The following is an 18,251-nucleotide window of genomic DNA, read 5'->3' as shown; positions in this document are numbered from 1 at the left end:
TACTTATTTGGAGATGGCTGCTTTAAAACATTTTCTATCTGGGAAGGATACTACAAATACTCCAAAAGCTTGTTTTGCCCTGAAGAATAGGTTTCTACCTCATAAGGTTTCAAGGAACATACAAAATATAATGAATATTCAAGATTCCAGTAATAAAGCAAATATACTGTACAATATGACTACTGTTTTTCATGGCTGTTATGAAGTCCCAGTTTATAAATTAAGGACAGTTTTGACAATTGAGCTTGATCACACATTATCATTATTACATTAATTATTTTCATTATGTAGTTGATTCTCCTTTTTTTTTATTCTTACCTGTACATAACTTCTGTATATACTGCTTTGTACAGTAAATGCATCTCAAGGTATTGTAAAATTAAAAATTAATGTTAATTTTTCCATCTTGCCTCTGTTCCCTTTTTTGATAAAGTTAATTAATTACTGTTATTGTCACCTTTCATTATATCATTGAGTATTCTGTTATATCTCTCCATCCCACTTATGTACAGTATATTTGATTTTATTAATTATGTTATTTTTGTGTTAATTGTTTTGCTATATGACTGTACTGTATCTTCTTCTTCTTATTATTATTATTATTACTATCTCAATATTTAAAATTTTTACATTTTTCTTCTTGTTTTTTCTTTATGGTATTAATCCTGTTACTGTCAAATTTCTGCTTATTAAGTTTTTAATTACAGGCTCAGTTACTCCTTTTCCATGATGTATTATCTTGGTCATTTATTTGTCTTTTCAATATTCCTTTGTTATTATTTTGTTTGGATAACTATTAATGGTTAATTTTTCTGTTTAAAACTGTACTTTCATTGCAATATTTTTTTCCCGTATATCGGCGTGTTTATTTCTGTCTTTGACAATTGAAGATGTGAGTTCCAAAATCTGCTAATTAACCCTTTTGGTAAAATTTAGTGAACACGTGATTGTGACTTTTCATGCAGTTGGTCATGCGCTGAAAATATATTTGAGCTTCAAAACCTGCTAATTGCAACAGTGTAGCGCTATAGTTTTAGGGATTTAGTTTCAAAATCTGCTTATGGACCCAGATTTTCCTATTTATCTCCAAAATTTATCTTATGTACTTAGCTGATTTTGGAACTGAGCTCTTCAATTGCATTACTTCTTTCATCACACCTTATTTTTAAACCTAATAATATACGGTATCTTAAGTAAGATATGGTTATAAGTTGATATTGATCTTTTGGGATAACGCTTTTCTCTCTATTTATCTCATCTTATAAGTCTTCTGTTTTTATTTATTTTTTTACTCTTTTAATGACTTAATCTTAACTGCCTTTTTCATTTTTGGGTAAATTGTTCTGCTTATTCAAAGTTGTTTTGATTTCATTGACTAATGCCATATTAGATTTGCTATTCTGTGTACTCAAATTTGATGATGATTTATTTTGACAGGGACCTGAAAATTGAAAATTTTCTTCTGGATGAATACAATAACATAAAAATTGTTGGTAAGTAGAAAATGCCAGTTTCACTGATCAGAAGATTCCCTTGAGGTTGTCTGTATGTTTAGAAAATTTGGTTCCTGTCAGCAAACATCAGAAAGGGTAAGCAGACTGTTTACAATGCAATATACAAAACAAATATTACAGTAGCTACCATTTTCAGGTTTTTTTGAGAAGAAGATGAATTTTCATATTATTATTTATTCCTGTTAGGTCCAAATTTTGGTGACTCTAAATGAGCAAATGAGTTCTAATTCAGTTGTATCGGACAGACTTCTTGAACTTTTACATTAGAAGCACATATTAGAGGTTATAATTTGTCCCAGTTGAATTGGACCTCCTGTACATTGCTGCCTTCCGGTAGCCTGAATTGTCATTGTACCCATACTGTCAGTAAAGTATCCTAAATGTCCGGTCTAAACACCTATGAAGCCCACAGTATATCTGTTGACCGCCTGTAACAGCACATGGCTATAGAGTTAACATGAAGAATTTCTTTATCCTTGGAACCAGTTCAGACCATTTTCTAGGTATTTAATTTCTTGACCCCCCCCCCCAAATCCCACCATTAATAACAAAGAAGAACTGGAAACACTCAGCATAGGCTCTTATCCAGTTGTCTGTTTTTACAGAATAACAAATCCTGCACTGAAATGTTCTTGTATGTGATATTTTCATTTTGAAGTACTAATTTTTTATGTGACATTGTTTTATTCTTCTTAAGATGAATGCAAGGAAATATTCTGTTTACATTAAGTATTCTAGTCCACACTTTCTGCATCCTCACCTTCTGCATCAGTAACAGCTTTATATTTTTGCTATAAGTACTGTAAATACCAGCTTTACCCACTATTCAGAAGTGATTCTTGCCCATTTTTCAAATAAGATTTGGTTCGGGTTGTTCACGTTAGTTGGATGATGCTTATGCATGGCAAATAGTGACATGTTTTCTCAATTAATACAAAATTGGGACTTTGACTTGACCATTATCAGACATTCCCCATTTTGTCTTCCAGCCACTCCAGGGATACTTCTTTAGCACCACTGTTCCATAGAAAGACAAACCTTTGCCTAAGCTTCAGATTTTTGGATGGCTGAAAGTTTCTCTGGCATTATTTGTTTGTATTTTATACCAATCATTCTATTTTAACCAAATGCCAACTCCCTACTGATCAAAAGCAGCCCACAGTTACCACCACCGTACTTCAATGTAGGTGTGGTGTTTTCTTGCAGTTGTGGACAGTGTTATATCTGCACCACACATTTCTCTATGAACTCTGGGCAAAAAGCTCTGTCCAGGTCTCATCTGACCCAAAATGTTTTCCCAGTTAGCCACTCTTACATTTTTTGGCAAACTCTTGATGTGCTCTCACATAATTCTTTTTGAGTAATTGCTTATTTTATGTTACTCTTCCATATGGGCCAGTGCAATTAATAGCCCTGATGTTTGTGCCTTTACTTCTGTCTCAGCTAGTGAACTTTGTAGCTCCTTCCAAATGATTGCTGGCATCCCCTTGTTTGCAGACAAGGTTTTTAGGGATGAGTATTTCAAGACACAATTTGGGTAGATAGATTTAGCTTCCACTTTTTGATAATATTGGTCTGAACCTCTCATGCAAAAAAAAAAATGTGTTTCGTTTATAGATTTAGGTATGCTGAATCCACTTCTGAAACTGGAATTTCTCTTCCATAAATTGTTTCTGTGAGATATTGGATTTAGTGATAAACAAAATTGTTATTTTTTAAAAATAAGTTACAATTGTTTTATGCTATAGGTATTTTTTACACTCAGAATGTTATCTGAAATATTGTTTGAACTGAAAAATTGCAACCTTTCTCATTCTTAACATTAGGTGTAAACAAGCCAAAATCTCAGTATTTACTAGACACGTTTTGCTCTCAATCAGTATATTTTCTTCTCTCATCTTATTTCTTCAAAATAGCCAGGGATTTATTTCAGAAGGTTAGAAAGATGCCTTTTTGTTATCCAGAAGAGAGGAAGTTGTTTAAATGGTTTTACAGATGTAACACCTTTTTCCTCCTAAGTGCTTTGTTACTGATGTCTAAGGGTAACCTGGGAAAGGGCCCTGGGGTTTCTTGTCCTACATTTAGCCGACTTAAATCAAATCTAAATTGATCCTCTCCTGTTTGTAATTTTCATAGGGAATACCTACATAGAAACTTTCACATTTACATACATTTCCTTCATTTCAGACCAAACATACACATAATCAGTGTTGTGCAAGTTCACACCTCTCAAGACCTAGCTCAAAGTTCAGTTCACACAGATTAAAATGAATAAATTCCCGTTCACAGTTCACCATTTCAATTTTAAACTAGTTCATGTTCAGTTCATTTTGTAGTTTTTAAGGAGTGAGAATAAATGACCCATGAGTTTACTTTTATCAATTTTGCATGCCTTATATTAAGCTATTACAGTGTTCTTGAATAAAATACAATAATTATGAACACTTCTTTATTTAAACACACTTTATTGAGTTATACCCAACAACAAACACATATAACCATATATGCTAATATCCTCAAGGTCAAAAAAGAAATTAAACAGATGCAAGTATACATATAAATTACCACTCTATTTCCAACCATGTGACACAAATGGTGACTGTGGAACCAGCGTGTAGATGAACTAACCTATTATGCTGCTGGTCAAAATTCATGTCACATATTGCATGTCCAATGGGGAAAAATATAAAGTGGCTTCACAAAGTACAATGTTTTCCTAAAAGTGCAAGCGGAGCTTCACCACTTGCTCATGTCAGCGGGGGTGTGGCTTAAGCACAAGCAGGCAGACACAGACAGTGCCTATTCGATTTTATGTCATTTTTTCTGAATACAGATAAATGGCAAAAAATTCATACAAAATAAATATTCGTAAAAATCCACTATTTGTGCTTATCCGAATATTGTATTCAGATTCGGCTCCACACTTACATTACAGGGTAAGGCAAAATGTTTAATCTGGACCTAAACCAGATCCAGAATGTCACATAAAATTGAACTAGCTCACGTTCAAGTTCTTCACTTGCAAATACATTACGTTAAGTTCACCATTCTTAGAAAAATGAGCTTGTTCAATGAATGCACTCTTTTGAACTAGTTCATGCACAACACTGCACATAATCATAAGCTATTAATAACAAGGCAGGGAACAGAAGTGAACTTAAATTAGAAAGAACATTTACTGAATAAATAAGCAACTTAAAAAAATAATAACAATAATGATAAAAAAAGAAAGGTGTGAGTTGGTTTTATCGCTTTTTAAAACTTACAGCAATCAAAATACTAAATCCCTTACTTACACTTATAGGGAACCTCTGTTATACCCACATATAAGAACCCAAGTAAATATACTGAACAATTACTGATTACAAATGTTTGTAAAGGTAACAATTTCAGTGGTATATCATATACATTAATCCAAAACTTTTGCAACTTTTGTAACATTAATTTCAGCAGTAAGTCACAGTGCTGAATTAAATTAATACAAGGGACATTACTACTCCTCTCGTCTTCACCATTTCCAACAAAAATATAAAAGTGCAGAAACTTTTTGAACGTCCCTTATAATTAACCAGCATATGGACCACACACATACCCACACACCTTTTGCAGACCTGTACCCGAAGCTTGTGAACGTGGTGGCCAGAAAACAATCAAAGGGCCTTTTCACTCAACAGAGATCAAATAAAAAAAATAGGTTGCCTCTGTCAAGGTGCACAATAACCAACTCAGCTGCACAAGACCATATTAAATAACACTGAGGACCAGCATTTAGCAAACAGGCAAACAGTATCTCTCCCACACAGAATGAACAGTTCTGTACACATCACCAGTGAAAATGTTCTCCTGAAATAGATAAACTGCCTGTCGCAAACCAGACACTGGCATTTTCCACATGTATCAGGCTTTTCAATAATTTAAATTACAGTAAATTATAATACACATGCTGTGCAATCTTCTCCTTCTTCTTTCAGCTGCTCCTGTTAGAGGTCTCCACAGTGGATCATCTTCTTCCATATCTTTCTGTCCTCTGCATCTTGTTCTGTTACACCCATCACCTGCATGTTCTCTCTCACCACATCCATAAACCTTCGCTTAGGGCTTCCTCTTTTCCTCTTGCCAGGCAGCTCTACCTTAGCATCCTTCTCCCAATATACTCAGCATCTCTCCTCTTCACATGTCCAAACCAACGCAATCTCGCCTCTCTGACTTTGTCTCCCAACCGTCCAACCTGAGCTGACCCTCTAATGTACTCATTTCTAATCCTATCCATCCTCGTCACACCCAGTGCAAATCTTAGCATCTTTAACTCTGCTACCTCCAGCTCTGTCTCCTGCTTTCTGATCAGTGCCACCGTCTCCAACCCATATAACATAGCTGGTCTCACTACCGTCCTGTAGACCTTCCCTTTCACTCTTGCTGATATCCATCTGTCACAAATCACTCCTGACACTCTTCTCCCCCCATTCCACCCTGCCTGCACTCTCTTTTTCACCTCTCTTTCACAATCCCCATTACTCTGTACTGTTGATCCCAAGTATTTAAACTCATCCACCTTCACCAGTTCTACTCCCTGCATCCTCACCATTCCACTGACCTCCCTCTCATTTACACACATGTATTCTGTCTTGTTCCTACTGACCTTCATTCCTCTCCTCTCTGAGCATATCTCCACCTCTCCAGGATCTCCTCAACCTGCTCCCTACTATAGCTACACAATGTCATCAGCAAACATCACAGTCCACGGGGACTCCTGTCTAATCTCGTCTGTCAATTTACCCATCACCATTGCAAATAAGGAAGGGCTCAGAGCCAATCCCTGATGTAATCCCACCTTCACCTTGAATGCATCCATCACTCCTACCGCAGACCTCACCACAGTCACACTTTCCTCGTACATATCCTGTACAACTCTTACGTACTTCTCCGCCACTCCCGACTTCCTCGTACAATACCACAACTCCTCTCGAGGCACCCTGTCATATGCTTTCTCCAGGTCCACAAAGACACAATGCAACTCCTTCTGGCCTTCTCTATACTTCTCCATCAACACCCTTAGAGCAAACATTGCATCTGTGGTGCTCTTTCTTGGCATGAAACCATACTGCTGCTCACTAATCATCACCTCACTTCTTAACCTAGCTTCCACTACTGTTTCCCATAACTTCATGCTGTGGCTTATCAATTTTATCCCCCTGTAGTTACTACAGTTCTGCACGTGCCCCTTATTCTTAAATATTGGCACCAGCACACCTCTTCTCCACTCCTCATTTTCCAAGATTCCATTAAACAATCTGGTTAAAAACTCCACTGCCATCTCTCCTAAACACTTCCATGCTTCTACAGGTCATCTGGACCAACGGCTTTTCCATTCTTCATCCTCTTCATAGCTCTCCTTACTTCCTCCTTGATAATCCGTTGCACTTCCTGATTCACCATCTCCACATCATCCAACCTCTTCTCTCTCTCGTTCTGTTCAGTCATCAGTCTCTCAAAGTACTCTTTCCATCTGCTCAACATACTCTCCTCACTTGTGAGTATGTTTCAATCTTTATCCTTTATTACCCAAACCTGCTGCGCATCTTTCCCAGCTTGGTTCCCCTGACTAGCCAATCGATACAGGTCCTTTTCTACCTCCTTAGTGTCCAACCTCTCATACAACTCACCATACGCCTTTTCTTTAGCCTTCGCCACCTCTTTCTTCACCTTGCACCTTATCTCCTTGTACTCTTGTCTACTTTCTGCATCTCTCTGACTATCCCACTTCTTCTTTGTCATTCCACCACCAGGTTTCCTTTTTCTTTTTCCTCTGTACAGATGTCATGCCAAGCACCCTTGCAGTCACCCTTACTACATCTGCTGTAGTTTCCCAACTGTCTGGTAACTCTTCACTGCCACCCAGTGCCGGTCTCACCTTCTTGCTTAACTCAACCTTGCAGTCTTCCTTTTTCAACTTCCACCATTTGATCCTTGGCTCTGCCCTCACTCTCTTCCTCTTCTTGATCTCCAGCGTCATCCTACAGACCACCATCCTATGCTGCTTAACTACACTTTCCCCTGCCACCACTTTGCAGTCTTCAATCTCCTTCAGATTGACTCTTCTGCATAGGATGTAATCTACCTGTGTGCATCTTCCTCCACTCTTGTATGTCACCCTATGTTCCTCCCTCTTCTTAAAATATGTATTCACCACAGCCATGTCCATCCTTTTGACAAAATCCACTATCCTCTGACCTTCTTCATTACTCTCCTTGACACCATATCTACCCATCACCTCCTCGTCTCCTCTGTCCCCTTTACCAACATGCCCATTGAAATCCGCTCCAATCACCACTTTCTGTCCCTTGAGTACACTGTTCATCACTTCATCCAACTCACTCCAAAAATATTTTTTCTCATCCATTGCACACCCAGCTTGCGGGGCATATGCACTAACAACATTCATCATCACACCTCCAATTTCCAGCTTCATAATCATTACTCTGTCTGACACTCTTTTCACCTCCAGAACATTCTTGACATACTGTTCGTTCAGAATAACCCCCTACTCCATTTTTCCTCCTATTCACAACATGATAGAACAATTTGAATCCACCTCCGATCCACCTGGCCTTACTCCACTTCCATTTAGTCTCTTGCACGCACAATATATCAACCTTCCTTCTCTCCGTCATATCTGCTAACTCTCTCCCCTTACCAGTCATACTGCCAACATTCAAAGTTCCTACCCTCAGCTCCACTCTCTTTACCTTCCTCCTCTCCTCCTGCCTCCGGACACGTCTCCCCCCTCTTCTTCTCCTTTTTATTCTTCGGCCAACAGTAGCCCAATTTCCGCCAGCACCCTGTTGGCTAACAGTACTGGTGCCGGTCGTTGTTAACCTGGGGCTCGACAGATCAAATAAATTTGTATTGTTGTCCGCATATTGATTTGACAAAATTTTACACCAGATGCCCTTCCTGACGTAACCAACCCGTTTTATCCGGGATTGGGACCAGCACAAAGAAACACACTGGTTTGTGCATCCCCTGTGGCTGGTGCAGTGATATTTTAATATAGCGAACTTAAATTGTCCTCTATGCGAACAGTCAGCAAGCTACTTATTTAATAAATTAGATGCTGCTGTTAATATTGTAATCCCAAAGTTTAAACAGTTTGACTAAAAAAATGTGCTTTTCTCTGCCTTTTCTTTTCTACTCTTTTCATTTAATTTCTTTCCAAGTGTGTAGGAGATCTACTACTCCGTTCTCTTTTTTGTTTTTTTTTCTCTCTCTCTTCCTGTCTCTCCATTTTCTGGAATCAGCAGCCGTCCCACTAGAACAATCAAATATATTTTAGTCTTTTGAATGACACAAACTTACACTCTTGCTAGCTGCAGGTCTCCCAACTATGCAGAGCAGAGGTCTGTTAAAGGGACAGAGGTCCATTAATTTTGCCAGTCCTGAAATTCAACTGGGCTACACAGAAATTTGCAAGAATGGATTGATTGTTTTGCTCATGTAACAGGTAAGCACACTGTAAAAGAATTCACAGCCTTCCTTTGTTGCAAAAAAAAAAAAATGAAAATAAATTTAAAAGCTACAAAGGTGGAAACAATAAGGAACTAGTTAAGGTGTTTTCTCTTCCACCCTAGCACTTGGATGCAACATGTCTTTAAAAAACCGTTTCCTACATTCTCATTTGGATATCTTTCCCAGAAAACAAGGTAGTAGTATTTGAAAAACATGGGGAGGACATCACTCACATTGAAAGATGTTACAGTGGAGAGTGGAGTGAGTCTGTTAGCCAACATCTGTTGGTCATTCCATGATGAAATACCTTTAGAGGATTATAAGAGGAAAAAACTACTAATAGACTACTTTTTGAAAATAATTTTAAAAGAAATATATGTGTAATTAATCATTTTTATTCTAAATAATTAATTTGAAAAAACATACCATGCCATTTTCTAAGCCTACTTATCCTGGGCAGGGTTGCAGGGGGCAGCAGCCTATTCCAGCAAGCATAGCGCAAAAGGTAGGAACAATCGTCTAGACAGGACGCCAGTCCATCGCCGGATAAACACACACACATGCATACACTCACACACATACACTCACACACTAAGTCAAATCCATTTTAAAAATGAATTACATTTGTTTTGTAAAATATATATATTTTTTTCATTTTAAACCTTGATTGTGATAGAACAATTCTGTTGCCAGATTGGGATTCTGCACCCTCAAATCTATAAGTAACACATAAACGTTTTGGACCAGACTAAAAAAAAACATTTTTTGAAGACCAGTGTATAATTGAACTATCACTTGGATGTTATTTTGCACCCTTTTCATAGTTTCTGCATTTGTATTTTTTATCTCAAACGTCTTGGCGTTCTTTTTAGTCTTCATTTTTCATAGCCATCCTTTAGATTTACAACAAAACAAAGCTCTCTTCACTGTGGGTTTTTTATCCAGAAAATGTGGCCATTATTTTAATGATTCCCTGCTGGAGGTAAGTAGTAAGGCAGTTGTTTCTTGCCTGCCTAAATTTGGAGCTTCTAAAACAAAGTGACTGAATACTTACACATTGTATTTCATTTCATTATTTTTAAGATTTTTTTCTTGCATAAAATAAGAGGTGAAAGTTTTGGTGTAGGATTTGTTTTTTAGTAAAACAACCGAATTAGTCAAAGGACTGAATTCTTTTCTAAGGCACTCTATCTAACCTAGAAGCAAAAGGTAGATGTTGAAGAAAAGAGTGCTGAGAACAGTATAGTACAGTTAAAACAAACCACATTTTAAGTAAAATCATTTAGTGACAAACTCCAATCAGCCCATTATCATTAATTTCGTGTTTCAACATAATCTTATCAAGATCAACATAATAGTAGAAGTTGTCAGGTCACGTGAAGGATTTAATGGAACACTGGTTTTCTGTTGAATCAATCTTGTGTGTGTGTATTTTATTAAAGATGATTTGAAAACCCACTCTCTGATTTTCCAGTGCTGCTAAAGATAAAATTGATGGCATAAGTGAGGAGCTCTTAAATAGCCAGGCAGATTGGTTCAGCATCAGAAATAGATCAGTTGCATGTAAATAGGGATGTGACTTGAAAGACGTTTTTCTCCATTCCCAGATTTTGGCCTCAGCAATACACTGAAACCAGAGTCCTTGTCACCAGAGCTGCTAAACACACAGTGTGGAAGTCCTGCATATGCTGCGCCAGAACTGCTAGCCCGTATGAAATATGGCCCGAAGGTGGATGTGTGGTCAATGTAAGTAGATCAGCAGTAGATCAACAGGAGTTCTTCTGTTTTCAGACACATCGAGGGTTTGGAAGAGGGTGAAAACATCCAACAGAAAGGGATTTCAGATTTGTTTAGGCAGCCTAGGAAAGCAGCCAGCTTCCTGTTTTACATTCTTTGAGTTTTTCCTTTTTACGTCTCCCTCCTTGCCATATGTTTGTACCTCTGCCTCTTGCTATGATGGTTTATGATCTTTCAGTGGTGACGTATTATGTGACTGATTATAGCTTTGAAGGAAGTCTAAGAAAATTAATCTGATCTTCCATATAACTAAGTTTTTTTGTTAAAATTCAAGCAGTGTTAGAGAAAGTGTAGGGAAGAGCCCCTAGACTTATTTCAGGAAAATACAATATGAGGTGCAAGGAAAGACTAATGGAACTGAATCTTTTTCAGCTTTTTAGCCTAGCAGAATTTTTTTGTTAAGGCATTAAAAACTGTTTGGAACTAACAAAATAATAAGGTTAATGACACCTTTCATTTGAAAGTAAACTCTTCAACAAGCACACCAATTGGTACTGATGAAAATATTTAAGGATAAAATTTTCACAACCATGAAAAAAATTATACAGAGAAACATATGCATGTGTAACATGTTAATGAGTGGGCTTAGCACAGATACCTTTGAAATCCCACTGATGGCTTAATCTTTAAGGAGCATTATCCTGTTATTTGTTATCTTTGTCTCCTGCCTGTTATTCTGCTTGCAATCAAATTTCACAAAACACTGCTGCTGCTAAAGGCTTCTAGCCATCCACCCATCCTCTTACGCTTATCCGAGGTCGGGTCATGGGGGCAGCAGCTTGAGCAGAGATACCCAGACTTCCCTCTCCCCGGCCACTTCTTCTAGCTCTTCCGGGAGAATCCCGAGGCATTCCCAGGCCAGCCGGGAGACATAGTCCCTCCAGCGTGTCCTGGGTCTTCCCCGGGGCCTCCTCCCGGTTGGACGTGCCCGGAACACCTCACCAGGGAGGTGTCCAGGAGGCATCCTGATGAGATGCCTGAGCCAACTCATCTGACTCCTCTCAATGCGGAGGAGCAGCAGCTCTACTCTGAGCGCCTCCCAGATGACTGAGCTTCTCACCCTATCTTCAGACTTATTATTTGAGTAGCTGTGTTACCCAGCGTCAGCCATGAAAATTCGTAAGTCAGTTACAGTGGCATTAGTTAATTAAGTATATTAAAAGTATTTTGTTGATATGTACCTTTCTGTTTACAATATTTGTATTTTTTTAACTAAGGGCTAGTATTGCTAGCAGGCAGTGTTTTGTAGTGGTTATGTCGTTGGACTTCAAACCCTAAGGTTGTGGGTTCAGAACCTGCCACTGACACTGTGTGACCACGAGCAAGGCACTTCACTTGGCTGTGCACCAACTGGAAAAATAAAAGAAATGTAACCAATTGTATCTCAGATGGAGCAAGTCACTTTTGATAAAAGCATCAGTCAAATAATAAGTAATAATATTATTAGGTCACTGGAATTGCTTATTCTTGAACATGCTATATACAATTGTCCATGACCATAAAATTCCTGCATTAGATCATTTTCCTAGTGACTTAGCTTTTGTTGATGGTCATTGCAGAATACAATTTTAAAGGAAAGTGTTTTGTTTTGAATTTAAATGCATAATCAGTATGAATTATGTTAAATTTGAATATATATTATTATCATTATTAGATGTTTACGATTTTCATTTTTTTACACCATTCACTCAATTGTAGTATGTGTTGTTACATTTTTCATAAGTTGTGTGTAGTTCTCCTTTAATGTCTACAGTTAGGAGTGCATATGCAAAGCAGTGCTGGCACTGTATGTGTAACATTGATGTATTACCATGAAAAGCTTCAAGCATCACGACACAATTTCTGTGGCTTCCTTATTAAAAATTCAACAGACACTATCTAAGACTGACAGAGTTATTCTGCTCTTTAAGCATTGTAACCAAAGAGCAGTGTTTGGGGGGATTTGGATTTCCCTTTTAGTTTGCATCAGCACAATCATGGGGGGGGGGGGGGTCCCAGAGGGGTCGATCCACCCTGTAGTTTTCAGGGCCATGACCAGGGGCGGGAGGTTCACAGGGTTTAATGAATAACCAAGATGAGAGATGGCACACAATTAAGAGTTCTGGCAGTCAATAGCCAAAAGAAATGCTTGCTGACCACTGAACTTTGTACCGTATATATACTAGCATATAAGTTCTCCCATGGATAATTCAGGACTTGATTTTACTGTATAATTTATGGTATTTTATAATGTCAGTCATATAAGTTGAATGTGGAAAACTCACGCTATTGGTCCAAGAGATTATGATATGCTAATGCCCACCTGAGAGAGCAATCATGGAGCACACTGCCTTTTTTTTCTATGTGAATGTGGCAATACGCTGTATCAGTATGTGCTCCTCTCTGTCTCTCTCTCTATTGTGCCTACGTGACCACACAGTAATACATGAACTATTCTGAAGCAACGTTTGCACTGATTTGTGTTTTTTGTATCTCACACCCTCAAACACCTTTATCGTAAGAGCATCGTTTATCTACGATGGAGCTTTTGATCAGAAGAAAATATGAAGCTGGTTTTAAATTAAACATTGTTGAAGTAGCAAAAGAAATTGGTAACTGCGCTGCTGCAAGAAAATTCGATGCATCTGAGAAACTGATACAAGATTGGAGGAGGCAAGAAGATATAAAAAAAAAAGGTTGCATTTTTGAACGGGTGTATAAGTCAGGGTCTGATTTTATGATCGATTTTTCGGGTTTCAAGACCTGACTTATATGTGAGTATCTTCAGTATCTTAATTAATCCTCCCTAAAAACTGATCATTCCTTATTTAGTTTTTCCTATTGTGGAGGGGAGTTTACTGCAAAATATTGATATAATGAAATATCCTTTTTTAGCGGATACCTACTACCCTGCATGTACTATCCAGCCAAATTTCAGCTTTTTAAGTAAACAGAAAAAAATATTTTTGTTGGGTGAGTGACTGAACTTTGCATTTTATATATATTAATAAATACGTATATATACTGTATGTATAGATGTGGATGTGTATCAAAGCATTACTGAAATTTAGGTAAATTAAGTCATATGCTTTGCTTCTTACATCTGTTCCAGTTGTCTGCTCAAAGAGGTCATCAGGTTCTTCCTTTCATATTCACTCACTGGCTATCATTTGAACATTTGTAATCTTCTAATCTACTACTGAGCTTCACTTCCATTGTTTTATGCATATAAAGAAAGGGCCTATAATTATTAGGATCCACTTGGTCACCCTTTGGCCCCCTTTACACCTGGCATTAGCAATAACATTAATTTGGTATCTGGATGGGATCCAGATATACCGTGATTTAATACTTTCATCTGACATTAAAGACCACCTCTAGTGTCTACATTGTGTGTGGGATGAGAGAATATGTCATTGTCCTCATGCAAAATTCAGATCAGCTTTGGTTATGTGGTTGTTGAATGTAGACAGAATGTGGTCTCTATGATGTGATCACAAGTGCACTTAAACCAGTTTTCTAATGTGATTAAGCGCTATCTAATTGTGAAAACACATGTCAATATTAAGTGTTATGCTAGATGATGTAGATGAACTGGTCTCTCCTTACCCTGCCAGGAGGTCATTATGGATTGACAGCAGAGATGGATGGGCATCCCATCCGGGATGGTTGGTGCACCCTTTCTCTATCAAGAAAACAAAACAATGGAAGGCCAAAGGGAAACTGCCTACTGAGTCCATATTTTCCCCCAGTATTTCTGGTTCATAGCATCCTTCTTGTGGAACTCTAATTTGAACATCCTAGTCAGCTCCAACAAGAAATCTTGTTGGGTTCCTTGGGTGCTGCCAGAGGGTACTCCATCTTTTCCATGCTCAACGTGCTTCACATATATTCAGAAGAGTACAACAATATCACATGCAGAGTGGCCATCAATCATATAAACAACTACAAGCTTGTTTATCAATAACAAAAAGCTCACAAAAAGGATATGGTTATACAGTGGCACTGTGATGACATCACAAATGACTTTAAAAAAATAACTACAAGAACAATAAATTTAAATGAAAAAATAATGAGCCAAAATAATTTTACATAACACAAAGCTAACAATTACAATACCCAAACAGAATTACTTGCATGAAACAAATGTAATTATATTGTATACAGTAGGCTAAATTACTAGCAATGGCAATTACTGTTAAGTGCACAGTTTATATTAAATCTGCCAAGTTTTGCACTCATTTCAATTTCTTTTTATACTGTCTTACAGGCCCCATTAGACTGTTTTTCAAGTGTTTGTTTTAGTTATCTTCTGTTTTCACATATGCATTATGGTGCATACAGAATAACACTCTGATTCCTTTTTGATCACTTGTTTGCTTCACTTTATATGATCATGGACCTGGAGCCCTGCACTGAGTAGGAGCTACAAGAAAAGTCAAGTGGAAGAACTTCTTGTTTTATTTACCTTAGCATGTATTTTCTAGGTTCTTATACAGCCAGTTGAGATAATTTCACACTCTTACTGGGCTTTTTTATTATTTAGTTTCTGTTCAACACGTGTATTATTTTATTATACTTTTATTTCCATGACTTTATACTGTATCTTAATCCATGCTATATCAACTCAGATTATAGGAAGTCTTCAGTATATGTCCAATGCCATCCAATGGCAAGTTGCACTCCTTCATAGCTCTTTGCATCCTTAGCCTGTTCCTGGCTTAATAGATCTGTACATGAGGTGGTATATGAGTACTGTAGATATGAGTTATACTGTAGTAAGATGTTTAAAAGTTTACTTCATTATTTTTACTAATCTGATATCTGTTTTGGCCTTCAACAGAGGGGTGAGCATGTTCGCCATGTTGACAGGAACTTTACCTTTCACTGTGGAACCTTTTAATGTTAAACATCTGCTTCAGAAGATGACGAATGGTGACATCAATCCAATCCCTGCAGATATTAGCAAAGGTAATGAACATTCAGTTAGATTTTTTAACATTTTTCACCCACAAGTGGTACATGTGTGTTAATCTCTACACAGATTGTTGCTCCATCTGCTCCAAATCGTGGTTGCACTTCAATCAATTAGTCTCATTTCATTTCCTGTACCACTTCTCTTAGTGAAATGCACAGCAGTAAAAGGGCCATAGAGAATAGACAAAACTTTCCTCTCCTCATGAGGGGTGTCCACCTTGAGAAACACCAGGTGCTCCCCAGACCAGTTAAATATTGAAACAGGAGTGCCCAGTGCTGGCCCCTAAATCTCCTTCCAATTAGCTTCTCATGGTAAGTAAATAAAAGCACCTAAAAAGTGTAACTCAAAAAAAAAATCCTGATGAGCAAATCTTATTTATATCTTAATTAGAAAAATAACTTGAGAGCAAACAAGTCCTAGGCTGAAGTGAAAAATCTTTAACATTAACTAGATGGAAAAAATATAAAAAAAGAAACAATATGCTGTATAATAATAAAACAGAATAATTTCCTAACTAATCTAGAATCAAATTAAAAGCAAAATAAGTAATGAAACTAAGGAAACAAGAAAACTCACTATATATGCTTAAAAATAAGCAAGACTAGAACAGAAAAACAAGGAAAACTTATAGCTTAGCATTGGAGATCTAAATTTAACAGAACATCGGAAATTACGTGAAATACTTGCTGAAGAACCCCACTGCTACTACAAGCAAACAGGATAGAATGCTTAGGTATGCCATTCTTCTCCTTATTGGCACAAGCATATGGCATATAAAAATATTTATAGGCTTAGATGTTTGGATTTTGGCAGCAAGTGAGAGACAAAAAGTGTGGGGGAAGAGTGCATGGTGCAAAACCTCCTAACAGATCCTAATGCTAACCTGAAAAACAGAAACCTAACAACAGACCTCCACTAGCTCACAGGAGCTTTTTTCCACTCCTAACTATAACTTGGTCAATAAGAGCCAGAAGGTACCAACTCTTCCATAAGCATATCCCACAGACCAGTGGGATATATGCTAAGCACCACTCTGTAAAACACAGATGACTGTCCCTGTCTGGAAAATAATGCAATTCAGGATAAGTATGTGTGGAACTAGACATTTTTTAAAAATCAGGGAAAACAGCCAGATTTATTTAAATAAGTCCATAATCCAAAAAGTAGAATCCAAAAATACAGGCAGCAAGTCTTACATAAAACCAAAGAATTGATGCAGAGATCAAAAGCAGAAGAGGGCCATTCTAAAATCAATAGTCAAAAACACAAAGCAAAGTTTTAAAATCAAGGATAAAGACATGCATCATATTCCTAAGTAAAACTCAAAACTGAGGAAAACTAAATGAAAAGCCCGAAAAACACACTACACTTTAAACAAACTTACAGCTCAAGGAAATATTTGTTGCAAGGACAAGACTGCAAATGCTCAACCAAACCCATTATCGTAGATTCTCCTTTTTAAATTCTCAGCGTTGCCATCGTGTGAGTACTAAATAGCAAACAGTGCCATGCAAAAGATTCATTGGGAGGAGCTTGGGGCGTAAACCAGTTGGAAGGAAGAGTTAAGGGGTGTAGCCACAGACCATTCCAGACAAGCACCTGACTAATTAACTAGCTCCTAAACAAGAGTTAGGATGCTACAATGCCTGAAATGAAGAATGGAAATATACAGCATTAAACAAAGAAGAACCAGTGGCACAAAACAATAAAGCATGCTCAAAAATATAAGGAAAAAAATGTCAAAAGCACGAGCACTGCTAGAAGCGATAAGAAATACTTAAAAAACTGAATGTCAAAATAAGTGTGACATCTCAAAAAATGATTAAAAAAGATGATGATATGACAATAGTCAAATGGTCTAATATCTCAACATAGAGGCCAAGTGCACATGACCGCTCTCTAGGATGTAAATGTCCATGACAAGGTCATGTCCATCATACCACATCACCATTGCCCCATGAAATCATAACACACTGGTCCTCTTGGGTCTCTGGTAAAGATGAAAGATTGCCATTAAACAAGCAAAAAGAAAATAAATATAAAAGGGCACAAAACAGCTGTAAAAGTCTTTGCTTTGCACAAGGACAATGTCTTTATCAACTGATTGCAAGGAATTAAGTTTGATGGTTTCTTCAAAATAGTATAAGAAACATTTTAAAAACTGGTAATTGTGAGGGATGGCCAGTGTCTTTACCTAGCTAGGATGCCCTTGGGATGGAAGGACAAGGGGACACATCTTACACAGAGTTTTGTCTCACCCAGGCTTGGATCCCTACATGAGTGCCTGCAGGGAATGCTGGGTGTTGTAGTCCCTGTGGACAGCCCTTTTGGGTCCGGTGGGGAGCTGCAGGACTGGGGAGTCCCTACGTCATGGGGTTTCCGCCTCACCCAGAAGTGCTTACAAACCACGTGTGCGGAATTTCAAGAGCACTTCCGGGGAGCCTAAAAATAAAGAAGCTGCCTACCTCGCATGATCG

The 18,251-nt window shown here is 37.6% G+C and overlaps 1 protein-coding gene across 1 annotated transcript in view; it reads left to right on the top strand.

Annotated features, from left to right (window-relative positions):
• LOC127527099 (hormonally up-regulated neu tumor-associated kinase homolog) overlaps positions 1–18,251 on the top strand; it is a 70,232-nt gene that overhangs the window by 38,340 nt on the left and 13,641 nt on the right. The window contains exons 3-5 of the mRNA XM_051924731.1: positions 1,438–1,493; positions 10,628–10,766; positions 15,640–15,767. Of these exons, the coding sequence (XP_051780691.1) occupies positions 1,438–1,493; positions 10,628–10,766; positions 15,640–15,767 (323 nt within the window). The remainder of the gene's footprint in view (positions 1–1,437; positions 1,494–10,627; positions 10,767–15,639; positions 15,768–18,251) is intronic.

The sequence above is a fragment of the Erpetoichthys calabaricus genome, chromosome 3 (genome assembly GCF_900747795.2).
Source record: "Erpetoichthys calabaricus chromosome 3, fErpCal1.3, whole genome shotgun sequence".
NCBI classification, from domain to species: domain Eukaryota; kingdom Metazoa; phylum Chordata; class Cladistia; order Polypteriformes; family Polypteridae; genus Erpetoichthys; species Erpetoichthys calabaricus.
The sequence above is the reverse complement of the archived record's forward strand: the minus strand, read 5'-3'. Positions and strand labels throughout refer to the sequence as shown.